The 27,870-nt window shown below is 38.1% G+C and overlaps 1 protein-coding gene across 5 annotated transcripts in view; it reads left to right on the top strand.

The window, feature by feature from the left end:
- The window catches only part of LOC114654353 (spindlin-Z), a 108,250-nt gene extending 86,818 nt beyond the window's left edge, over nt 1-21,432 (top strand). For all 5 annotated transcript variants that reach the window (XM_051929729.1, XM_051929728.1, XM_051929727.1 and 2 more), the window contains 2 exons: nt 16,743-16,976; nt 17,441-21,432. In XM_051929729.1, the coding sequence (XP_051785689.1) occupies nt 16,743-16,976; nt 17,441-17,640 (434 nt within the window). In that variant the 3' untranslated portion in view covers nt 17,641-21,432. The remainder of the gene's footprint in view (nt 1-16,742; nt 16,977-17,440) is intronic.
- Nucleotides 21,433-27,870: the final 6,438 nt, after the last annotated feature.

The following is a 27,870-nucleotide window of genomic DNA, read 5'->3' as shown; positions in this document are numbered from 1 at the left end:
ATTTATTCTGCCTGTTTACATTGTTGTTACAATGACAGTATGAATATTCCCATCACTATCTATTTGTCAGTTTTTCCTGTTGTATTTTTATTGTAATGTTAATACAGGATAAAGTTGTTTTGCATAGTACCTGATATCAATGGAATGCTGAATTTGCACCAAATCAGTTATCAAATGACTTCATGATGTTAAATCAATCACTGCATCAAAGTAAAATACAAAGATATGTCTTTAATTAGGATTTGACAACGAAACATTACTCAGCACTTTTTGCCTGTATGTGATAATTTAATGATTTTATTGTGTTCCTTCATGCCAATATAGTATGGGTAATATAGGTAGTTAACGGTTCTGAAACCTAGACCAAAACCATGATTCAAACATCCAAAGTCCTCTTTCAGAACCACACAACTCCCAACCCACTTTGATTGCTTTAGGTGCAGCCTGTTGAGCTCTGATTACGTTGCTAATCAACAAAATATATTTTTCATTTCACAGTTAACACTATAACAAATGTAAATCATGAAATTATTATTCTGTTTAAAGTTAGGACAAGCTGTATGTTTTGTAAATATAGTCAATCCACAACTTTCGTAGGGGTTACGTTCCTGGGAAATGACACCAAAGCTGAAGTTACAAATGATAATACGTTGAACCTATGGATAATAGGGGGTTAGGTTCCAGCGACCACCAAAAAACATATCTTTTGCTAGAGATTGCTCAAAATACACTTTTCTTCTAAGAATTCTTTCTAGCAAAACACTTTTTCTTAATATGCGCTTTTCATAACACAGTAACCATGAAACAAACCATAAAGTGCAGTACAGAAAAATGCAATTGGTAAAATGCAAAAAAAATTTTTTTTTTTTTTGCTAGTCAATCCCTAGAATTCTGTGATGTTTTCTGCTAACATCTCATTTAAAAAAAACTTCAATTGCTGCTGTTGGAAGACTCTCATCAAATTATGGAGGTCTGAACCTCACCTGTCCTGCACTAGCTTGAAATAATCAGTCAGCACGCCTGCTTCATGCCAGCTTGATCTTTAAGGGCCTTGGTGTATGATGTTCAGCACAGGAAAGTTGATGTACAGGGTGTGCCAAAAAGAAGTACCACATTTGAAACGTTTCTATTATAAAAAAAAAAAAAACTTGCGATGAGATATGATGTTCTGAAGAGAGAGAGAGAGAGATATTTCAGAGAGGCAGAGACACTTTCATTCCCGCGACACGGTCAAGTCACGGCATACTGACATCTGTTGGAAGCATGTTACCGTGAGACGGTGACCTAGGCAAGGAGAGTAATAATCAGCCTGGAACAAGTGGAACTGAAAATCTTGAAGATCCAAACGGGGTTAGAAATAAAAGACAGAGTAAAACACACAGTAGAACTTCATAAAGATGTTCAAAAACATTAGCGCAATACACATGCAGAGCAAGTTAAAAAATAGTACAGTGGAACCTCGGTTCACTACCATAATTCGTTCCAAAACTCTGGTCGTAAACCGATTTGGTCGTGAACCGAAGCAATTTCCCCCCACATAGGATTGTATGTAAATACAATTAGTCTGTTCCAGACCATACGAACTGTATGTAAATATATATTTTTTTTTTAGTTTTTAAGCACAAATATAGTTAATTAAACCATAGAATGCACAGCGTAATCTATAATAATTAAAGGCAAAGCCCTCACTGACTGACTGACTGACTGACTGACTGACTGACTGACTGACTGACTGACTGACTCACTCACTCACTCACTCACTCACTCACTCACTCACTCACTCACTCACTCACTCACTCACTCACTCACTCACTGACTCATCACTAATTCTCCAACTTCCCGTGTAGGTGGAAGGCTGAAATTTGGCAGGCTCATTCCTTACAGCTTACTTACAAAAGTTAGGCAGGTTTCATTTCGAAATTCAAAGCGTAATGGTCATAACTGGAACATATTTTTTGTCCATACACTGTAATGGAGGAGGCGGAGTCACGTATCGCGTCATCACGCCTCCTACGTAATCACGTGAACTAAAAACAAGGAAGACATTTACAGCACGAGTCACACGCGGGAACGAAGGTAAATGACGTTAATTTTTGACTGTCTTTTAATACTGTGTAAGCATACATATTAACACATGTGCAATTAAACGTGTGCATTTACGGGGTGATTTCTCAGGCTTAAAAGCTCACCTTTTATCAAACGCGGGAAGAAAGGTAACTGACGTTGTTCACTGTCTTTTAATACTGTGTAACCATACATATTAACACATGTCCAATTAAACGTGTGCGTTTACGGGGTGATTTCTCAGGCTTAAAAGCTCGCCTTTTACTAAAAAGGTAAATGCAAAACTATTTTCAATCAGTTTATTGAAACGCTCCCGTTAAGGATTGCAATAACATATTCGCGAGATAAAAGAACGAAGTAGGGGGAAATGGAGGAACAGCCGCAAACAGCGAAGAGCAAAAAATTAATTAAACAATTGAGAACGGAGCGAGTTAAGCATACAAGCATGTTCATAAGGGAAACAAAGCATGGTGTAAAACGTAAGTTTAAATTAAGTTTATAGAAACGCTCCCGCTGCGGATTGCAATAACATATTCGCGAGATAAAACTTTAATGAGAAGACACGAGGTATAAACGAAGCACACGCCGTGGCGCAACGTTAGGGGCAACAGTTTCAACCATTCTATGATCTGATTCTCGCAACTGAAAGACGGCACATGGCGGATGTTAGCCGACTTGCTGACCGCAACGTTAGGGGCTTCAACTATGGCGCTGACGCAACATCTCAGTGCCAACACTTTGCAGACTGTACTTAAAAGACACGCCCTCCTCACTGGACAGTTAAAAACACCAATCAAACTAACGATGACATCAAGTATTACCCAATCAAAAGTAGGAAAGGAGGCATCTTCATAAAATGCGTGTGGGATGATTTGCATGAGACGCTGCTTTAAAAAAAAAATGATAAAAAAAATACGGGATAAATCCCGTCCAGTATTGATTCAAAACGGGACGCGCAATTTCATTCTCAAACGCGGCACGATTCCGTATTTTAAAGGACGGGTGGCAACCCTACAGTGCCAGGTAACCACCCATACAATCAGATTGTGATTCAGACTAGGAATGCAATGAATGTAATTACCCCGATCTACATACAAGGCGAAAGTCTTGCAACATTCAAAGATGATGGTTTGGGATAATTAGTACTTATTAAGTACAACATTGAACATAAAACAGCTTATGAAGCCTTGAACCGAAAAAAGCAAGATCTCAGAGATCGTACAAAAAAAAAAGGAGGTAATGTCGTTTTACTCGCTGTACATTTTACTCAAACATTACCAGTTATTCCACGAGGGAGACCACCACATGAACTCAACGCGTGTTTAAAATCCATGCTTCTCCCACGGTCGGTTATATGTCGCGTGTTCTCGGGTAGGTACACCAAAAAATGTATACATTTAAGCATGTAATGGGCAAAGAAAAAATGAGGTATACCCGAAGGCACTGCAGTAGTACTCAATGTAACTTTACTTCTTAAATGTTAATGTTTTACTGTTTAATAATTTATACGCTTCTTATATATTGTTCAAATTCTTTTATCAAAATACCAGTGACAGCGCAATGCACGATAACATGGAGTGAATACACCATACGCATCTGCCCACGGCCGCCCTGGTGTGCGCAGGTAGGAGTTGATTCTAAAATAAAATAAACATAAAAAGAGTAATACATTCATCACCCATAAAACGGATAGCAGACGTGACGTATTATATGTGTACCACATTTCAAGTCAATACGTGAAACGGTTTGCAAGCTACATGTGATTGAAAATCCTGGACAGACCAACGAAAAGCCAAGGTAGCAAATTATAGAAGAAGATTTTACTGTTTAATAATTTATATTTATATGAAATGTGCTTCTTATATATTCATATTCTCATATGATAATGATGTTAATGTTGTTTATATTGATTTCTATGTTATTGTAAGTGCATCTATGTGTGTATATGTATGTATGTATGTGTATATATATATATATATATATATATATATATATATATATATAAAAAATATGTATATATAATATATCTGTATATGTGTGTGTATATGTGTATATGTATATATATATATGACAGCAACACTCATAACAATGACAACACAATTACATTGACAATCATGTTACGTTATTTTTAAAATGTTTCCTTTACTTTTTCATAACCTCTTTAACACACTACTTCTCCGCTGCGAAGCGCGGGTATTTTGCTATATATATATATATATGACAGCAACACTTATAACAATGACAACACAATTACATTGACAATCATGTTACGTTATTTTTAAAATGTTTCCTTTACTTTTTTATAACCTCTTTAACACACTACTTCTCCGCTGCGAAGCGCGGGTATTTTGCTAGTAGTAAACTAAATGTAAAAACATTGAATAACACTGAGAAAATCTTGAACAACAGAGAAAACTAACACTGCAATAGTTCATGCTATAGCGCTACCAACCGCTGGCTAAAAACACTTTTTTTTTTTTTTTTTTAATGAGTTTTAAGCACAGGAAAAAAAATGAACATTTGAAAAAATCCGTAATTTAATAAACCACCAAGAAAAGTAACATTGCAACAATGCACGCTATGAACCCATCGCTGTAAACAGAAGTGAAAACAAAGTCAAGCCCAGTGCGTTCTTTAACTGCCTTCCTACCTTCTGCGGCCAGCTTTCTCTCTCGTGCTGCCTGTGTGTGTGCGTCTGTCTCTCTCTTGCGCTGCCTGTGTGTGTGCGTGTCTCTCTCGCGCTGCCTGTGTGTGTGCGTGCGTCTGTCTCTCTCTTGCTCTCTCTCACTCTTGCTCGCTGCACAGGGAGAGACTGAACATGTACAAACCGAAAGGGAAACTGACTTTATATCTTCCAAGAATGGATTATTAATCCAGAGGTTACCTTTACGAGGATCCTCATTTTCAGGGAAATAATTATTAAAATTTTCAGCTAATGCTCTTAAATGTACGATGCGCACTGTACAAAGCATTTTACAGACTGAAAACTACAAGGGATTGCCTATCAAAGGACCCCAACCCGCTCGACTGCTTCTATCTTGCGCAGTGACCTTGAGAAATGTGGTACTTCATTTTGGCTCACCCTGTATAATCTTTAGGCTACTGACATTCATGAGGATCTGAATTTATCACTACACTAGAACACTGTTACATACACTCTTGGGCTTGCACTATGAGATTTGGGGAAAAAGCGCAGCACAATAGTTGAATTTTGGGGGGGTTTCTTGGAGCAAAATAAAACAAATGGTAGGGTGAACTAGACATGTGTTCGGTTCCCCCTGTCAAGAATGTAAATTAAACCTCAATCTGTGACATTTGAAGGGCAGAGTTTGCACAGAAATCTGTAATACAGCATGCGCTTTTGGGGGTCAGTGCAAGGTCCAAATGCCAAACTTCTTTCCTTTATCGTGCATAGCCCCAAAGATAACAAATAGGTAAGGTAGCCCACACAAAAGGTTGTGATAGTTATTTGTGCGAATGTTGAGGATTGACAGTATTATACATTACACCGATCTGTCAACTGTATGCATCACGTGACTGTTTTGGTCCAATCATGACCAAGTGATCGCACCTGTGGTAGAGGTTAGGCTTGTTCAACAAGCACAAGATGGATAACCCTGAAATTGCAGATACTCCCAGGCACATTCAAGTCAGAAGTGTGGGAACATTTCGGTTATCCAGTGGAGTTTAGGGATGGCAGTCATGTTGTAGACAAAACACACACAATTGTTTCATAAAACTTCCTCAGGCAGCAGGCAATACTTTAAATATGCAAACTGTGATGACCTGGCCAGGATGCCTTCTTAAAGGAAGGACCATGGGTGGGGGGTGCAGATATGCACAGGTCACTGCCTCCCCCAAAGTGCTGGATGGCAGCCCCCCCTGGGTTGCAGCAGTGCCTTGGATTCCCACAGGGCTCCATGGGAGTTGAAGCTTGGCATAACCCTGTTGGATTCTGTGGGGGCCACCAGGGAGAGTTGCAGGTAATCTACTTTGTCTGGCTTCTGCTACATCTGGGACTGCTTCCAGACCTCGCTAACAAGCCACCTAGATTTTCTCCATGATACAGCATAAAAGGAGCCACCTGCCTTCATGGTGGGAGCCAGTGTTGGGAGGTGTAGGACAAAGCTTGCCGGAGGAGGATTGAAGGCGGGAGAGAGAGAGAGAGAGAGAGAGAGAGGGAAAAAAAGTGCGGTATTGTGCTGTTTGTTGTCCATTTATACTGTGCTGTGCACATGGGAAATTTGGGAAATGTTTCCCACATCACAGTAAAAAAAAATGTGTTGCAGAGACTTGTGCCTGGTGTCTGTCGTGTTGAGTTTGGGAAGCTAGTTCGCCCCCTGGTGGCCACAAAACACATATCAGAAGAAATAATGTGTACATTGATCTCAGCAGTGCACAAAAGAAGCCCCAACAATGTGTAACTCTCTTCCCAGTGTCTTTAAAATGAAGCTACCAGCTAACTTGCACAGTGGTCAAGCAATTACCAAGGCGGTCAGGGTTTTCTTGGTTTTCACTGGATATGTACCCTTTTTCATTTGTAGAAAACAATGGGTAACTGATATTATATACTATTTGAAACTGTAAAAAATCAAATTCACACTTAGAGGATCTGTACAAAACTTTTTCAAAACCTGGCAGGATCTAATCAGTAATATTTTAGAATAAGCATTTAAATTGAGAAAGCAAGTTCTCTCCCCACTTTTACTCCATGTATCTTTATTCACTTATTAATTTATCTATTTACTTATTTTAACTAGCTTTAAGTTTTACTCTGCTGACCTAGCTCTCTTTTTCAGGGGTGGGGTTAATTTGTTTCAAACCTTTTTTTGTTAAACTTTTGAGTTATTTGTATGGAATGCTATTTGATTTTAATAAAATCAATAAAATAAAAAAAAAAAGAAAATAATGGATTCAACCATTTGTTCAGTATGCTGGAATCCAGATAATCCTTGAACAGCAGGCTGCCGTTTTCTCAGCACTTACACATAGGAGTATTAAGAGGGACATTGTTACTGTGTTTGATGAGAACGTAGTTGAGGACGTGGTTCAGGCTGTCATACCACTAAAAACGGTAACAACTCTGTTGAGCACTAAGCAGTTGCAACAGCTTCAATGATAATGTCACAGAAACACCCAATCCTGGCATCAATGAAGCAGAGTGACTCAGATTCAGCAGCTATGAAAGATGTCAAATCTTCCATTGTATCTGACTTCAATAGCAGATACCTGACTGGTCAACACTTAAGTCAGTTTCTTTATGTGAGCACTGCTCTTGACCTATGTTTTAAATCTCTGCCCTTTCCGGCAAGATCTGTCCCAGTGAGAGGGTTTTCTGTAGTGCAGGGGACATTGTTACAGCACAGAAAGCAAACCTCTCACGTGAGAATGTGGACATAATGATGTTCTTGAAGAAGAGCTTAAAACTTGATTGAAGCATTTCCCACAAAAATGAGAGGTTAACTCAATGCACCATCCATGGTTTATTTCATACTGGGCTTTTATTTTTTTAATTTTTGTTTATTTTCACTGGTCTTAACACTAGAATTACCAGAGCCTACGAGAAAACTTCCACCTTAAATCCGTTCGCACCTCTCAGTCAGCGTCTTTTGTCCTGTAAATGTGCCGATTAAGACAAGCAGCCTGCTATTCCAGTGAGAGTGAAGTGAAGTGGGAGTGAAGTGCTAGAGTTTTAGAATGGAAATAATAGATTGTTATTTGGAACACATGCATTTCATACGTGTTCTGTTTCTACAGTAATCTGTGTAAACACATTGTTAAAACAAAAAAACTTTTTCATATTTTAGTAATAAATGCTACAAAATGTAGGCATAAACTATATAATGTGTGAAGCCTTTAGTCCAAAGATAAAATAAACACTTTCACAAAAGGTTCAAGGATGATACAACAGCTTCTGTGGCATAGCGGTAAGATTTGCTGACTTGTAATCAACAGTCCCCGGTTCGTTACCAACAGCCTTCTATATTTACCGTTTTCAGTAGTGAGCTGCTCTTATTGTTAATATTATACAGTACACACATACATTTGGTTTGTGTCTGTAACAGCCTCTGTACATTAATAGGACTTCTAAGAGTTACCGTTTTTTTTTTTTTTTTCACTTTTATATTCTCAGTCATGACCACGATGCATACTAACACTGCCCAACTCAGGGATCTGACCCTGTTACTTTTTATCTGAAACTGGGAATAACTGTAGATGTGAGTGTTGTTTTGAGGCAATGGAACTGGACATTCTCTGATCTGGATGGATAAAAGACATAGGTATATATGATATTTTGAATAACTCATTTTATGACCTGTATAGTACATTTCGGAAAACATTGTGGCACGGATGCAACATTATTCATATTTTTCATATTCATTCGCATAACATCTTGCGGTAGTAATCACTGACCGCATGTTTTGCATGTTCCCCCCCACCCCCAGTCTTGCCAGTCCCCACATGTTGCTGTATGGTGATGTTTCTTTTGTACTCCAGGACATGCAGAGGAAAGAATAGTACAGAGGGCAGTTCAGCGCTATATGCAATCCTCAGATTCAAATGTTAACAGTTTACACACACGCAAGAACCATCCTTCCTACATTTACATGTGTACCTGTTGCAATGCGCACACTTCTCTCTGTGCTGTGGTTTCTATTACCTGAAAGAAAGAGACAATATATGTTGACATTTTGAAGAAATCATTTTATGACTTATAAAATAGTACCAATCAGAAAACATCATCGCACTAATGCAATATTATTTGTAAATGAACAGCGTCAGATCGGGTGTGAATTTATGCTGGCGCTGTTACTTAGAGTCTGATCAGGAGAGGCGGGTGAGCTGGTGTTAGAGCGTGATCGTGATTGAGAGAATAAAACTGAAAAAGGCTAACTTTTACAAGTACCATAGATTTATACCCAATGTCACATATATTTGTCTCTTTTTTTTCTCCGTGCTGCAAGAACTGTCCTTCCTACATTTACGACGTGTGTACCTGTTGTAATGCGCACACTTCTCTCTATGCTGTGGTTTCTATTACATTGAAAGGGCGTTTGACACTGACTCAGTTTACTTTCCTGGGGAAACGGCTGTCTTGGAACAGAAGCTTGTCGATGTTGCATCCTTCTTTTCTTTTTCCATCGCCTTTTCTAGTAAGATGCGACGACGAAGTTCCTCTGCAAGGTGAGCCGTGAACACTCTTCTTTTCTCAGTGGCCCCCGTGCATGCCTTGCGCAGCATGGAGAAAAAAAAAAGACAAATATATGGGATATTGGGTATAAATCTATGGTACTTGTAAAAATTTGCTTTTTTCAGTTTTATTCTCTCAATCACAATCACGCTCTAACACCAGCCCCCCGCCTCTCCTGATCTGACTCTAAGTAACAGCACCAGCATAAATTTATACCCAGTCTGACGCTGTTTGTTTTCAAATAATATATTGCATTAGTGTGATGATGTTTTCTGATTGGTACTGTTCAGGTCATAAAATGATTTCTTCAAAATGTCACATATAGGGCGGCACGGTGGCGCAGTGGTAGCGCTGCTGCCTCGCAGTTAGGAGACCTGGGTTCGCTTTCCTGGTCCTCCCTGCGTGGAATTTGCATGTTCTCCCCGTGTCTGCTTGGGTTTCCTCCGGGTGCTCCAGCTTCCTACCACAGTCCAAAGACATGCAGGTTAGGTGGATTGGCGATTTTAAATTGGCCCTAGTGTATGCTTGGTGTGTTTGTGTGTGTGTCCTGCGGTGGGTTGGCACCCTGCCCGGGATTGGTTCCTGCCCTGTGTTGGCTGGGATTGGCTCCAGCAGACACCCGTGACCCTGTGTTCGGATTCAGCGGGTTGGAAAATGGATGGATGTCACATATATTGTCTCTTTCTTTCAGGTGTGTAATAGAAACCACAGCATAGAGAGAAGTGTGCGCATTGCAACAGGTACACATGTAAATGTAGGAAGGACGGTTCTTGCGTGTGTGTAAACTGTTAACATTTGAATCTGATGATTGCATATAGTGCTGAACTGCCCTCTGTACTATTCTTTCCTCTGCATGTTCTGGAGTACAAAAGAAACATCACCATACAGCAACATGTGTGGACTGGCAAGATTGGGGGGGGGGGGGGGGGGGGGGGGGGACATGCGGTCAGTGATTACTACCGCAAGATGTTATGCGAATGAATATGAAAAATTACGAATAATGTTGCATCCGTGCCACGATGTTTTCCAAAATGTACTATACAGGTCATAAAATGAGTTATTCCAAATATAATATATACCTGTGTCTTTTATCCATCCAGATCAGAGAATGTCCAGTTCCATTTCCTCAAAACACCACATCTACAGTTATTCTCAGTTTCAGATAAAAAGTAACAGCGTCAGATCCCTGGGTGGGGGGGGGGGGGTAGTATGCATCGTGGTCATGACTGAGAGAATAAAAATGAAAAACGGTAACTTTTACAAGTCCTATAAATGTACAACGGCTGTTACAGACACAAACCAAATGTATGTGTGTATTGTATAATAAGAGCAGCTCACTACTGAAAACGGCAAATATAGGAGGCAGTTGGGATCAAAACGGGGACTCTTGATTACAAGTCAGCAAATCTTACTAGTATGACACAGAAGCTTTTGTATCGTCCTTGGACCTTTTGTGAAAGTGTTTATTTGATCTTTGGACTTCAGGCTTCACACATTATATAGTTTATGCCTACATTGTGTAACATTTATTACTAAAATATGAAAAAGTTTCTGGTTTTAACAATGTGTTTATACAGATTACTGTAGAAACGGAACACACATGAAATGCATGTGTTCCAAATAACGATCTATTATTTCCACTCTAAAACTCTAGCACTTCACTCCCAGATAATCAATCAAGGCATGAGCTGGGAGGACATTGTGAATGTTCTGCATCGGTGGGGGGATGGAATAGCAGGCTGCTTGTGTTAATCGGCACATTTATAGGACAAAAGACGCTGACGGAGAGGTGCGAACGGATTTAAGGTGGGAGTTTTCTCGTAGGCTCTGGTAATTCTAGTGTTAAGAGAAGAATTTTTTATTTATGCTTACATAGTTCATTTATATGAAGTAATTTTTTTTTTTTAATAAAAAAAGGTCTGAACTGACCTATGGATTTGGAGAATTTTTACACTTCTAGTGTAATACGATTACTACAACTCTTAATATGAGACCTATTAGATACTTAATGTCTGTTTTCCACTTAAAAAAAAGAAAAATGGGTTGAGTAGATTGAAATACATTACAGAGCTGAGTTGTGCCACCCACTTAAAAAAAAAAAAAATGGGATGAGTAAATTGAAATACATTATAGAGCTGAGTTGTGCCACAAAAATGGAATTATCTTACCCCATGCATCTTGATGAGAATGTTTTGTGATCTCTCTGGAAATATCTTAACACTAAAAAACAATGTTGAACATAGATGTTTATTCTATAAAACAAATGCTCAGCTCTAAGTAATATTTTTCTTGCTGGAGTAATTGAATGTCACCAATATATGAGCAAATATTGTCTCTGATAAACTGAGCTGATGTGAACTAAGAGATATGTATTAAAATGTTTAATTATTTTAGTTTTAATTCCTGTTGAGTGTTTGTTGTTATTCATGCCACTGCAGAAATATCAAAGAAGCACAGAGAGAGAGAGAGAGAGAGAGTGAGTACATGGTACAATAGCAACAAACACAGGTTACAGATTATTATATTAAATGTACCAAATACTTTGTAATACAAAGTAATTATTGAATTGTCAGTAGGTACCACTGAGACTGTATTGTAAAATGGATGTCATTACCAACCACTCAATGATAATCGGTACATACTCTCAGGTTCATAGTTGTAAATATTATGCAGACATACAGTTTTATAAGTGTTTACTGACAACAGGAAATTCCTCATTTTTGTCTGTGAAAATTGTGAGAACCTGGTACAGCTTCGGGTTTTGCTAACTTTGAGCTTCCTCTTGGCTAGCCTTAGCGCTGTTTGAAATATTAAAATGCTGCATCATGGGCTTTGACCAGTGTTTCACTGGATTTAAGTGTTTCAAAATCATAACCTAATATCCTAATGTAACCAGTCATTGATGATGCTTGATTCTATGTTTTGTTTGTTTTCATGAGTTGCTTCTTTGAAGGTCTTCTGATTAGTGGTATTTATTAAGATATTGAACTCACTTTAGCATCTTTCTGTATGCAGGAAGATAGTTATGATCTCAGCCACTAAAGTGAAATTTGAGCGTACTGTAGACTTGTAAACATTTTGGATATTTGTATTAACTCAATCTAAAATGTTCTCTTGTTGGACAGAACACATAATGCAAGATGTATTTTTTTTCAGTCATCTGTAAAAAAAAAAAAAAAAAATTAATAAACAAACAGTTATGCTCACATAATATGCAGATTCTTGTTTGTCTGACTCCTACAAGTGCTACTTTAGCAGAAGCATGTAGAGAGGAGTGCAAACATTGATATTTAAAACAGCAATAAATTCTCACCACAGGTAAAAGCTTAGGCAATTTATCATTACAAGTTCCAAGTCAGATGAGCAGGAACATGTAAACCAGCAAGCCCGCGATTCTCAAAAGAATCGCAAATCCAAGAAATGCAATCACTTTCTGTTTCCTCCGATACTTGGAGGGATGAAATATCATGGAGGGTAGGTGCGTCCTGGGAAAGTTCATTTAATTAAATAAACATATTTGTACTAAAGCGGTTTCTTTTTGGAGCTGAGACTCATCTGGTTCTGGTGTTTCAGAAGCGCGTTGTAGGCGCCTTCGTTTATTGTTTTTATTCATGCAGTTTCTTTTTTGTTTTTCTATGGATGTATCGTCAGCGAGAACTCGTTCGCTGACGGCGGCAGATTCGCGTGCTGAAGTGACCATGGCGGCGGATTTGGTGCGGTGGTGGGGGCGGTCATGTTCGGGCGGCTGTACAACCTGGCATGCACGCTTTACCTCAGGTTTAGTTCACAGGTCGTAGCCATGGTAAAGTTTTCATTTAACTCTTTTAGGGCTAATTTTTTTGTTTCTTTTCTCCCAGGGCTGAATATTTTTCCAAAAACTAACTTTTTTTTAAAAAAGAATACAAAACAATTGAAATCAACAAAAATATTTACTTTTGACAAATGTTACTGTCTTGCATGTTGTATGAGCCTGCATACTATATGATTTCACATACATATCACATACATTTTACACAGCAAAGTCCTACAAAGTCTGATCTCGCTCAAAGCAGCCAATTTCAGTCATTGCCACATTGCACTGCTTACAATATGTGTTGCTTTGGTGCCTACTTTTCAATTGTCTGCTGCTGCACTTTCTCACATATATTGTTAGTGTGTACTGTAGAGAGACAAGTCACCCGTTTGCCATCGTGCCATGCCACTGCCACCAAGTTTTCTGCCCGCATGAAAACTGTATTGTCACCTTTTTTATCTTCAGCCTGTCTGGCTTCATGTGTATCCTGTTCACCCTCACGGTGCCACAAGCTCCAATTCCTCTGCTCTGTAGCTCCATGAACAATTCTGGGCATGTATAAAAATTGTCCAAATGTACACAACATGACCCAAATGTTCATAGCCCTGAAGCAGCTCCAGCACAACCTGACTTGTCAAGGGACAGTTCTCTCTTTGAAAGAAATACTTTCCTGTATATGTAATTACTTTGAGGCAGAAACCAGTGTTTGCTTCTGCCAGTACAAAATCCTTTATGCCATACTTTGTGGGCTTGTCTGGCATATATTTGCAGAAAAAAAGTGTCCCTTTTATTTTATCATAGATTCATGCACAGACAAATCACACCCAGGCTGATAAAATTGTTTCTATGTTGGTTCCACAATGTTAAGCAGGGGCTGAACTTTATGCATGGCGTTATAGCCTGGCTCACCCCATGGGATTTGCTTCTGTTTATTACAGAAGTGAATAAAACTTTGCAGCATCACGTACCTATCATCACGCTGCATAACCTGTCCAAAGCCACCAGGGGACAAAGCATGTTTGGACCAATGCTCCCTGAAGTTATATCACCAGTTCTGTCCCATCTCTATTTGTAATCCCACAGCGTGCTTCATGTTGTCTTTTGTTGTGGGTTTCCACTTTGAAAAACGAGAATGCGATGCAAGCACAGCCCGCGATTCAAAAAATTTCTCTGCCTACCTGTTTGTCTTGTCTGACAGTAGCTGAAAAGCAGCATCAGGAGAGAGCAGCCTGAAATAGTTCAGCAGCTGGTGATCTGTCGTGTCCAACAGCAAGCCATGCCATCTTGTGCAGTCCGGTAGCTAGTTCGGCTCCCACGGATCAATGTCTGTGTATTCCTCCCACGCGGAACTTGCCGTAGACGCATCAGCTGCACGAATGCGCTCAGCTGGCAGCGGATCAGCTGGTGTCCGATCAGCTAATGCCGGCTTCTCACTCTCTTGTTCGATCTCCTGATCACTGTCAATAAAATCCGATTGTGAAAAATCAGAGTCCGACTTCGCGATAATGCGCAAAACATTGTCTCCCGAGTGTTTTCTTTTCTGCACTCGCTTCGCTCCCTTGTGACATGTTTATGCCATCTTGCCATTGTTTACATCTCACAACTCATGCACACACAAGGATTAGTTGCCGAGTCAACGAGTCTAGCATTCCTCCAAGCACAGAGGGAATGCCTGCGATGTGACAGTGTTTTGTCGCCATTAACAGCTGATTGTCGCCCTCTATCCCTGGCCCTCAAGTCCTCCTGTCGACAAAAGTCGACATCCACTCTAAAAGAGTTAATTAAATAAACATACTTGTACTAAAGCGGTTTCTTTGTGTGGGCGCCTTCGTTCATTGTTTTTATCCATACAGGCTCGTTTACAGGTCGTAGCCATACGGGCTTGTGTTTGTATTACTAATCGTTGAGCTCCTTGTATTGTTTGTTGTTGTATTACTAATCGTTAAGTTCCTTCCATTTGGAGCCGTGACTCTTAGCCTTCGTGTATTGTTTTTATCCATGCGGTCTCGTCTTTGTTGTTCTAGAGCAGGTGTAGTTTACAGGTCGTGGTGTTTGGGCGCCACGCACTGACTCTGGGAACTACAGGCTTGGTGTTTGCTTCTGGTGTGTCTGAAGCGCGTTGTAGGAGCCTCCGTGTATTGTTTTTATCCATGCGGTCTCGTCTTTGTTGTCTGGAGCCATGACTTGTTTGTGTGTGGTGTTTTTGAAGCGCGTTGTAGGAGCCTCCGTTTATTGTTTTTATCTATGCTGTCTCGTCTTTGTTGTTCTGTGGCTGTGGCGTTAGGTAGACGTCGTTTACTGTTAGGAATCATAATTGCACTTTTAATACTGAATTACCGTCATGTGCTTCTGGTGTGTCTGAAGCGCGTTGTAGGAGCCTCCGTGTATTGTTTTTATCCATGTGGTCTCGTCTTTGTTGTCTGGAGCCGTGACTTGTTTGCGTGTAGTGTTTTTGAAGCGCGTTGTAGGAGCCTCCGTTTATTGTTTTTATCTGTGTGGTCTCGTCTTTGTTGGGAAGCAAATCCGGTTCTCCTAACTGCAAGGCAGCAGCGCTACCACTGCGCCACTGTGCTGCCCTCATGTTATTATTATCAGACTTTTTAACAAGTATAAAGTACAGAAACTAAAAGTCATGCCTCACAGACTAAGCAAGCCCATCAAGTAGTGTGCTACACGTCAGTAGTGTTTATATAAAGATGTGCTTAAATATGAAAGCATAATTATGGCATTTTCTTTGTTAAATATGATCTCATTTTACATTTAAGACTTTCTTTTCAGTAATTAATGATGGCTGCCACATTGAATTATTTTTCTTTTAGTTTTTGTTTAAAGTAATAATTGATTTCCAAGTTAATTTTCTGTAAAGCTTAAGAAAGAAATATTAGGAATAGTAAAAATGAGCTTGACTCCTTGTTGCTTCATGTTTGGATCTACTTTTTCACTTACCATAGTCTCAAATGCTTCTTTATAGGAACACAAAAATAAATCTTTGTGATAATAGGACGTAACCACTGGTATTCCATGCTATTTTCTTTAGTGCAAAATCTGTTTTACCTGATTACTTTATATATAAAAAAAAAAAGCCCAGTAAGGTTTCTGTACTTGCACAGTTAAAATGTATCCCTGTCTCACTTTATAAAAAGACACAGTTATGAATTCAGTTTGGATATTACAGAGAAAATAACAGGATGTGCCTTTTTGTGACTCGTCATATTTAAACCTGTGTTTTAATGCAAATGTAAATCCTGTTGCTACTATTTCTGTTATTTTTAACTGCAGTTTTTAAGAGTATATTGTACTTCATTTTTTTCTTACTAGAATATTAACTCTCCTACAAGATTGAACTGGATTAAAATGTTAGGTAAAATAATAAATATTACTGAACAGCTTTATTTAAGCAAAAATGCATTCTCTTAAAAATGATTTATCTATGTTTCATGCAAGTTGACAATGCAGTTATTTTTCTTCAGATTTTCTTGTTAGTTTTAAATCCAAAGCTTATATTACTTAAGAATCAATCATTTTATGATTCAAGTATTGATTCTGTTCTGTTTGAGAGCTGAAATGCAAACCTTTTTCTTGACTTAAAATCTGAAATTTACAAGCAAACACTTGGTAAAAAAAGACAATGTTAGATTTCATGTACAGTGAATTTACTGAAATTCTGAAACTTTGTATCTTGGGTTTTTTAAGCTTCCTCACGAATCAGTGATGCTCACTTGGCGGATACAATGATTGGCAAAGCAGTGGAACACATGTTTGAAACCGAAGATGGTTCAAAAGACGAATGGCGAGGCATGGTGCTGGCTCGGGCACCAATAATGAACACATGGTTTTATATCACTTATGAAAAGGATCCTGTTTTGTACATGTATCAACTTCTAGATGATTACAAAGAAGGTGATCTGCGGATAATGCCCGATTCCAGTAAGTCGTCTACTGTGTTTGTTAGGCCTTCTTCTTTTGGCTTTTCTTTCTTATGTGTAATGCAAGACCAAAAAAAGTACATACAAAGCAATTAAAAAAGGGCGACTTAATCAGCATTTTCTTGGCATATCTGTGTATCAGAATCCATATGGATGTGTGGACTTGTCTTTTGTACTGGTGTATTGAATGTTTAATTTTATAAAAATGTTAAAACCTGGCTGAAAATGAAATGCATCATCAGCTTATAGTACTGAAATGTTGACATCCAGTAAATTTGTTACTATAGCATCCCTGTATTCAAATAGCATTTTTAACATTACACCATTTTATTACCTTATGATTGCAATTGCACATCAGTGCCTAAAGAAAATTAATCGATTGCACAATGATGGATGAAAAGAAAAAAAACACAAAATGTATATAAACAAATAATTTTACTTACATGATTTTTTTCCCTATATCAGATGATTCACCGCCTGCTGAAAGAGAACCTGGAGAAGTTGTTGACAGTCTTGTGGGGAAGCAAGTGGAATATGCCAAAGAAGATGGCTCTAAAAGGACTGGCATGGTCATCCACCAGGTTGAAGCTAAACCATCAGTTTATTTCATCAAGTTTGATGATGATTTCCACATTTATGTTTATGATTTAGTAAAAACATCTTAGGTGTGATTTTTTTTTTTTTTTCTGTTTCTTTTTTTTGGAAGAAAAAAATATAAACTTTGCCAAATGTTTCGAACTTTTCTCTGGATGATTTGGAAGCAAAATGGATAAAGTGCTCCAATGGCTCATGGAGTACCTATAGTTTCCAGTGAGTGCACAATCTCCACCAGAAGAATAAAGTGGTTTCCATTTTATTTTTCCTTGTTTTTTTCCTGTTCAAGTTGTTAACAAAAGAGTGAATCTGTGAAACCGGATCAAATTGCCATTTCTGGTGAAGGAGCAAGTACCAGGAAGATTAAAACTCTCAAGATATGTTAACTGTTTAAGTCACTAATTAATTAGGTGACAGAAGATGGAAAAAAAAAAAAAACAGCCTCTGTTATTAAAAATCTTGATCAAACAAGATTATAACTATTCTCTGACAAAAATTCATTAGCATTATTGTAATGCTTTTGTTGTTTTTTCACATTTCTTTTGTTTTCATGTTGTTTAATTGATATTTGGTATTAAGTCTTTTTTTTTTTTTTTTTTTTTTTTTTTTAACAAAATGTCAAAACTGAATTTCGATGTTTATAAAACAGTAAAAGTCCTTTGAGGATCTTATTAATATTGAAAGTTGTAAGATGTTAGTAGATGGCTATTAAGCACTAATTTCATGCTCAGCTGTTGAGATTTTTTTACATAGCCATGAAAGCACTTGGTATACGTGCAGGTTTAAATTTAGGTGGTCTATTGAGCGTCTACACACACACATACACACACACACACACACAAATGCACCTTGAAAGTATAGCTGCTGTCTCAAAGTTATAGTCCAGTAGCATTTGTTTTGTTGCCCTTATTGCAGTTATATATTGCAAATGTTGTATTGTGCATTTTAGCATATGTAATGATACTGCTCCTTAAAGCTAATAAGTACTTAAAAAGCCCAGTAAGGTTTCTGTACTTGCACAGTTAAAAATTTATCCCTGTCATGCTTTATAAAAAGACTCATTAAAGAATACACATTATCTACAGTATTGATCCAGAATCTGTGTTTGTGAGTTGGTTCAGCTGAATAACCCTGTTTACATACTGCCTTTCAGTACTGCGTTTGCAGAGGAGAATAGTTACATTTCCCTGTGTGTGTGAGAAATATATATAATATACATAATTACACTCACACCTACATGCATACTGTACATACAGACACATACATAGTATTTCTAAATATGCAGTTAGCAGTGGAAATCTTGTCACTGCTGTGCTGTTTGACAGGCTTGCCTTGAAAGAAAGGAAACACATAATTGTAGACATCAAATTCAAATGACGTATTTTTTATTTATTTATTTTTTTTTGTAGGCAAAATGAGAGCTTGCTGTATAGTAGTTAAATTATGGTGCTTTTAGTAATTTCAAATGCAAAGTCATAAATGGTTTGAACATTCCATACACATAATTGTATTAGTTACTAGTGTTTAATGAAACACAACATCATCCAGATAGGCGTAGTGAAACGGGGAAAAAGTTTGACTGCCTAATTTTGCAATATACAAAAATAATAATAATAAAAAAAAACTTTCACAAAAGACTAAGTGATGCTTTCAATATACATTTATATGAATATTTTTTCAGCCTTACATTGTGTGCCTGATTCAGTATTCCAAATGTCTAGCAACAAATTAATGCATTTTTTGGCATTTCCATTGATGCATTGTTTTTTATTTACATTATGCCATTTAAAATGAAAAACCAAAGTTGCATTATGTTTTTTCTTTATATATATATATATATATATATATATATATATATATATAATATATAATATAATAGTGTGTGTGTTAAAGTAACATTTTTAAAATGGCCACTCCTAGGCAGAACTTATTACTTTTCCTCTGCATTCTTCAGTCTGTCATGGTTGTATGTTGGAGAGTTGGGGGTATTAAGTTCAGGGTTGAGTTTCAAATAAAAAGCAAGTATTCATTGTTCATATCTCCAGACTGAAACTTTTCAGATGGAACTTTTAATGTCATTCTTGGCATTGTGTTTATTAAAAAATGTAATTTCAAGTGTTAACTCCAGTATAGCCATTTATGTGACTGTATTGTTTAGAAGTTGGAAATTGCAAAGTATTCCCATTTTTATTGTGAAAGATAACCCTGAAAAGGTGAAAGTGCATTCCAGTATATAACATTTTTATTAATGAACATTTTTTTATCCTCTCTCCCCCCCCCCCCCCCCCCCAATAAGACCACCTTATGATGCTCATGCTTGCTTAATGTAATGTAAATTGAAAATGGATCCTGCTAAGTTATTTGTTCATTCACTGTTATGTATGCTGAGATAGAAATATACACCTGTATATGTGTTCATCTATATATGCATATATAGATACATTATATGTATGTATATGTGTGTGTGTGTGTGTCTGTGTGTGTGTGTGTGTGTGTATATGTGTATGTATATGTATGTATATATATATATATATATATATATATATATATATACACACACACACACCCACATGTGTGTGTGTGTAAGTAATATAAAATACTCTCCTTTTGTACCAAGAACTGATTTAACTTATGTAATCAGTTCCTAGTTCTCTGCCCAGCCCTTCTGCCTTGGGCTCAGGTTTCACATCTGCATGCAGTTATTTTTTTGCCATAACTGAATGCAGATTCCTAGTGTAGGGGGATTCCACATTACTTTCTTGAACTGTCTTGAGGCTTGTAACAGTACAAGTTTAAAAATAAATGTAAGATTACTGACCTTCTCATTTACCTACTGTAATATTGTTGTACTGTGTTTGTTGTCAGTTCCATGTTGGAAGCTTTTAAACTCCTACCTTTCTTTTTGCATGCCTAGAAAAATTAAATCAGTTGATGTAACTAGTGAGAGTTGCATGTTAAACAGAATTTTGTTTTGTTTATGGTTCCTTTTCACCCAAACCCCTTCACCTCCACTTTCCTTTTTGTATTTGTGTTTTGTGCTGTTTTGTATGATTCTCAGTAGGATCAAATGCACTGGTGTTGCAAGCAGAGTGCCAACTTAAGGGCATTTACCAGTGGTGTGTGTCTTACAGCATTTGAGGATCCATATATCTTAAGGGATACAACAGTTTATATGTAGTATATATGTGTGCATATGTAAAGTATACACACACAGATATACATATATGCTTTTTAAATTTTTGACCATAATTTTTTTCTTTTAAGTGCCAAAATGAAAATTTGAGGAATACCCTGAATTTGGGCTTAAACTGAAAGTTTGTGGGGAAATGTGTTTAATTCAGTGTTTTAAACAACATATCAAAGTTTCTCATCTGAAAGGCGTTAGAGTATCAGATAATGCATGGTTCCTTTGAGATGCTGTTTTTTTTTTTTTTTGTTTTTTTGTTTTTTTGTTTTTTTTGGTATAATTATGCAGTGCAATTTGATGGTTACAAATACATGTATAGTTCAAAAGTCTTTATGTTCTCCTTTGCGTCTAGGTAAATGGCTTTTTGAACAATGTAGATAGTTCATGTCCTTTGCATTTAGAAGTATAAACACAACATTCAAATCTGTTACTTAATTATGTAAGTAATTTTTATAATTATTATGTAACTATCCTTATAACATTTAAAAATAAAATCTCTTAATGTGCAATCCAGTGTTGTAGCATTGATTTAGTTAAGTTCCAAGCTGTTTCTGTGGTAAAATGTTGTCTGTGAAATATGGGCAGTTCTATTTAGTTGGGAGTGCGTCATTGCATTAGTAACCTCAACTGTTTTTGTGTCAGGTAAAATAAAAAATAAAGTTAAAATTGCAGCATATTTTCTTTTGTACTGTATTACTACACAAGTCTACATTCTTAATTTCAGTAAGAAGAATATACTGATCATGCAGTGCTGCAGACTTAAATTGTTTTTCCTTATCTATAACAATATATTAGGTAAATATTGGTAATGGTGTTGTTTTCTACAAAAATGGCATGGTGGTAGCCTATGTGTGGTATTCCACCTTTTATAGTACAAGCAGAAATGCTGTTTGTAGGGTAGTGATTACAGCATGTAGTTAAATGAAATTCCCTTTTAATTGTTCAAATAAGGGCTTTATTTGAATTTAATCTATGATTAGAGCATCAACATTTTTTTCTTGTAATTTCTAAAGTATATTTTAATGTTACATTTTTACAGTTGCAGTGAGTTAGATGTAAAATTATCAAATACTGTAATATAGATGTATGTAAAGGTATTTCATGCCACTGTATGCTGCAGTACTGTGTAGGGATGCTAGCAACCTTGCCACCTGCACTTCAGAACAGGTAATCCACCTGAAACTAAGCATATTCGGGCCTGGCCAGTACTTGAATGGGAGATCAACCAGGAAAAGCTTGGGTTACTGCTGAAAGAGGTGTTGTCAAAGCCAGTAGGGAGGGCTTACCCTTTGGTCTAAATGTGGATCCCAATGCCCCAGTGCAATAACAGGAACACTGTAAAAATGGGACCATCCTTCAGATGAGACATAAAAAAAAAATCAAGATCCTGATTCACTGTAATCATAAAAGATCCCTGGAGTAGGATGCATCCCAGTGTCCTGCAAAATTACCCATCATGGTCTAGTCATTATAGACCCCTGTTCATTCCCTGTCTCTAATTGGCTAACAATCACACACCCTATCACTACCTACAAGCTATGGTGTGGTGAGCATACTGGTGCAAAATGGCTGCCATCACATCATCCATGTACATGCTTCACATTAGTGGTGGTTAAAGTGGCTCACCACAGGCGATGTAATGTGCTTTGAGTTGTGAGAAAAACTGCTATATAAATGTAAAGGATGGTATGACAATAAAGCCACTTGAGAAGTTACAAATGCTACTCTGAATTCAGAAAATCAATGTATCAAAGAAAAATTATATTTGAATACTTTGGATTACTGAAATTCTCATAAAGATTAACTGATGCTATGATTTTGCCATTGTTTTCGGGGGGTGTTAATGAAAAATGCATAATGCAGGTACTGCATAATACACCTGTAAAATCAGTCTTATTTTTATGGCACATTCCACATATATTTTACACACAAACACACAGATGTCTTAACATTAAAAAGTTTGTAAATAAGGTTCCACCTACACTTTGGGCTGTTAGTCCAGTGATTTATAAAATGACATAATATGTTGTATTTTTATTTTATATCTCTTGGGAGGATTTGTGACCATAAATTGTTCCAGTTTGAGTGTGTCTGTGTATGTGTATCCTACGTGATAATGGTGCTTCATCTAGGGTTGTATCCTACCTTGTGCTTGACTCTGCCCAGATAGTCCTACCGCCCCATTCCTGAATTAGATCAAGTGGGTTTGACAATGTTGACATTAACTTTTCCATTTGCAGTATTTCAGTAGTGTAATAGAAATGTGCAGTCAATGGCCACTTTATTAATTATACCTTTGCGGCCCTAAGCAGGTCACCTTTTTTCCTCCTGAATAAAGTGAATTCTTTGAGATGTCTGTGCTGTCTAAATAGCATCTAGCTGTAACAGCAGTAGTTTTAGGACCTTTTTGATTCATTTTTCCAGAATTCAGATGGTTTTTTTGTTTTGATGGCTTTCTATTATCTGTCCCGTGTGTGTATAGACTACAATACTGTCCACTTTATGCTCCTCTGAGCTCCTGGTCATTTTCTGTCATGTTTGTTTTTCTTTTTGCCTGCTTCCTTTCAGGAGATCATAACACATTATAAAAAATTCCAAGAGTCCAAGGATTCCACCAATTAACATAAAAACTGCAGGCTGATGGTGGTAATATAAAAGGTCTGTGTGATTTTTTTTTTTTTTTTTTTTTTTCACACATTGATTCAAGAAGGAGAATGTTTAAATGCCAAACGGTTCCTAAAAATCATTGTTAATCAGCTACTTCTTGTCTTTAGTGTACCCATCTGCAAATGAGTTTTTCAGCAGGAAATGCACAATAACTCAAGATTTAGAAAGTTTTCAAATGGTTCCAGGAATATGCAGTCATTTGAAAAATTTGGGAACCCCTCTCAGCCTGCATAATAATTTACTTTCAACAAAAAAGACAACAGTGGTATGTCTTTCATTTCCTAGGAACATCTGAGTACTGGGGTGTTTTCCAAACAAAGATTTTTAGTGAAGCAGTACTTAGTTGTATGAAATTAAATCAAATGTGAAAACCTGGCTGTGTAAAAATTTGGGTCCCCTTGTAATTTTGCTGATTTGAATGCCTGTCACTGCTCAATACTGATTACTTGCAACACCAAATTAGTTGGATGAGCTCGATAAGCCTTGAACTTCATAGACAGGTGTGTCCAATCATGAGATATAAAGGTATTTAAGGTGGTCAGTTGCAGATTGTGCTTCCCTTTGACTCTCCTCTGAAGAGTGACAGCATGGGATCCTCAAAGCAACTCTCAAAAGATCTGAAAACAAAGATTGTTCAGTATCATGGTTTAGGGGAAGGCTACAAAAAGCTATCTCAGAGGTTTAAACTGTCAGTTTCAACTGTAAGGAATGTAATCAGGACATGGAAGGCCACAGGCACAGTTGCTGTTAAACCCAGCAGGTCTGGCAAGCCAAGAAAAATACAGGAGTGGCATATGCACAGGATTTGTAGAATGGTTACAGACAACCCACAGATCACCTCCAAAAACCTGCAAGGACATCTTGCTGCAGATGGTGTATCTGTACTTCGTTCTACAATTCAGCACAATTTACACAAAGAACATCTGTATGGCAGGGTGATGAGAAAGAAGCCCTATCAGCACTCACGCTACAAACCGAGTCACTTGTTGTATGCAAATGCTCATTTAGACAAGCCAGGTTCATTTTGGAACAAAGTGCTTTGGACTGATGAGACAAAAATTGAGTTATTTGGTCATAACAAAAAGTGCTTTGCATGGCGGAAGAACACCGCATTCCAAGAAAAACACCTGGTACCTACTGTCAAATTTGGTGGAGGTTCCATCATGCTGTGGGGCTGTGTGGCTAGTTCAGGTACTGGGGCCCTTGTTAAAGTCAAGGGTCGGATGAATTCAACCCAGTATCAACAAATTCTTCAGGATAATGTTCAAGTATCAGTCACGAAGTTGAAGTTACACAGGGGTTGGATATCCCAACAAGATAATGACCCAAAACACAGTTCGAAATCTACAAAGGCATTCATGCAGAGGGAGAAGTACAATGTTCTGGAATGGCCGTCACAGTCCCCTGACTTGAATATCATCGAAAATCTATGGGATGATTTGAAGCAGGCTGTCCATGCTCGGCAGCCATCAAATTTAACTGAACTGGAGAGATTTTGTATGGAAGAATGGTCAAAAATACCTCCATCCAGAATCCAGACACTCATCAAAGGCTATAGGAGAACAGGGTCTAGAGGCTGTTATATTTGCAAAAGTAGGCTCAACTAAGTATTGATGTAATATCTGTTGGGGTGCCCAAATTTATGCACCGGTCTAATTTTGTTATGATGCATATTGCATATTTTCTGTTAATCCAATAAACTTAATGTCACTGCTGAAATACTACTGTTTCCATAAGGCATGTCATATATTAAACGGAAGTTGCTACTTTGAAAGCTCAGCCAATGATAAACAAAAACCCAAAGAATTAAGAGGGGTTCCCAAACTTTTTCATATGACTGTAAGGATAGGTTCAGCATAATGCACTGACTGCTTCAATTGCAGATCTCAATCTAAATAATCTTTTGCATTGGGACAATCTGTTTGGAATAGAAATACAATTAGGATGGGCCACATTACAAGTGGCACTGGCCTGCATACCTGCTCTGCACTTTTGACACCTTACTGAGTCCTCACAACAACAAATTCAGACTACTAAAAGCAAACAAGGGATTAACACACTCCAAGGCAGGTGAACCTAAAAAATTGGTCACTATGTTCATACTGTTGAAAACAAATTTCACAATAAATAACTTGTTCTGAAGAACTGCTTTTGAGACCGCCTCTTGATTTCTTTCTCCTTTCACTTCACATGCCATTCAGGTTACTTGGTGTGAGTGATGACTGGTATGTGCCTTAGTCTTTCCTTTACAAACTTTTTTTTTCCTCCAAACTAATGTTTAAAAAGCTCACTAATTTCAGCTCTTTCTACTTATTTGTTCTGCTTGAGGTAACAGAATTTAATTAAACGTTTCAGTTTATTTTTGTATAGCACTCTTTGAGTATAGGCTTGGGGTACTTTGCACAGGTTTCTAATTAAACCATACATTATAATCTTCTGTCCCACTTCCATTTTTCTCACATATGTAAAGCAATTTGTTTTAACATTTAGGTCTGCAGAATGACTCGCATGAACCAGGGCATCAGAATAAATGTGTGTGTGCCATTTTACTTATGCAGAATATAAACTTTACAAAGGAATTAAGAATGTGCATGATTACATGACTTCACCAGCATAAGAATTACTGTGCCATAAAATATTTGGAAGTGGGTTTTGAATACGGTGTGCCTTAGAATAAACCTGAGAAACAAAAAACACACCACTCAACTAAGAATTGTAATTGTTTTTAATCAGAACTGCAATTAGAATTTCACTTTTACTCTGTAAGCGTGACACCATACTTGTTACAACAACAACATTTATTTATATAGCACATTTTCATACAAGGCACTTCAGCTACAGAACTACACAGCATCAACTGGGAAAGAACTTGGAAAAGGCCACTCACCAAGATAAAACTGTGCAGTGGATACATTAAGTCCCACAAGAGGGCAGCAATAAACCAAAAATGTTAAAAACCTGTTGAGCCATAGCATCGCAATTCAAAGAGCTTCTGCAAGCCTTGTCCATTGTAATTTAAAACAAAAGTAAAATAGAAATAACAATATCTGATGCAGCTCTAAGTAAATATCTTGGAAACACTGATGTGTGTTAATTATTGAAAATGATTGGAGATGTTTTCACATACAAGTTTATAATAAAGTAAACCTTTCTTCGCTTTATGGATGTAGCTGCATTTTTCAGCATTTCCAAAATTCTTCAGCTAGTGGAAAGGTTCTGACATTGAGTATGACACACATTAAAATTCCACAGTCCAAATGTTTTTGCCTAGAAAGTTTTACTTAATTCAAAGTAAAATGGTTCACACAAAAATGGAAGAGAAATGTTGCTAATCTACACACAAAAAATAAAATGTCTTGCTTAGGATATTTTTGTTGAAGGCTTAAATCTTCTCTACATTTCTTTAAGTTTCTGTATAGCATGACATACATCGGTGTACATTAATATATATGTGTACATTTAAGGACTTGCGGCCACATGTCTTGGACACTCGGGTGAAGAGAGGGGCGGAGCTGTCAACTGATCACCACCTGGTGGTGAGTTGGCTTCGATGGTGGGGGAGGATGCCGGTCAGGCGTGGTAGGCCCAAACGTGTTGTGAGGGTCTGCTGGGAACGTCTGGCAGAGCCCCCTGTCAGAAGTAGCTTCAACTCCCACCTCCGGCAGAACTTCGACCACATCCCGAGGGAGGTGGGGGACATTGAGTCCGAATGGGCCATGTTCCGTGCCTCTATTGTTGAGGCAGCTGACCGGAGTTGTGGCCGTAAGGTGGTCGGTGCCTGTCGTGGCGGCAATCCCCGAACCCGCTGGTGGACACCGGCGGTGAAGGATGCCGTCAAGCTGAAGAAGGAGTCCTACAGGACCCTTTTGTCCTGTGGGACCCCCGGAGGCAGCTGATAGGTACCGGCAGGCCAAGCGGAATGCGGCTTTGGTGGTTGCTGAGGCAAAAACTCGGGCGTGGGAGGAGTTTGGGGAGGCCATGGAGAATGACTTTTGGACGGCTTCGAGGAGATTCTGGTCCACCATCCGGCGTCTCAGGAAGGGGAAGCAGTGCAGTGTCAACACTGTATATGGTGGGGATGGTGCGCTGCTGACCTCGACTCGGGACGTTGTGGGTCGGTGGGGGGAATACTTCGAAGACCTCCTCAATCCCATTAACATGCCTTCCAATGAGGAAGCAGAGCCTGGGGACTCAGAGGTGGGCTCCCCCATCTCTGGGACTGAGGTCACCGAGGTGGTCAAAAAACTCCTTGGTGGCAGGGCCCCGGGGGTGGATGAGATACGCCCGGAGTTCCTCAAGGCTCTGGATGTTGTAGGACTGTCTTGGCTGACACGCCTCTGCAACATCGCATGGACATCAGGGACAGTGCCTCTGGATTGGCAGACCGGGATGGTGGTCCCCCTCTTTAAGAAGGGGGATCGGAGGGTGTGTTCCAACTACAGAGGGA

This window comes from Erpetoichthys calabaricus, chromosome 7 (assembly GCF_900747795.2).
Source record: "Erpetoichthys calabaricus chromosome 7, fErpCal1.3, whole genome shotgun sequence".
In the NCBI taxonomy this organism is placed as follows: Eukaryota; Metazoa; Chordata; class Cladistia; order Polypteriformes; family Polypteridae; genus Erpetoichthys; species Erpetoichthys calabaricus.
Note: the sequence above shows the minus strand (reverse complement) of the source record. Positions and strands in the feature narration are given on the sequence as shown.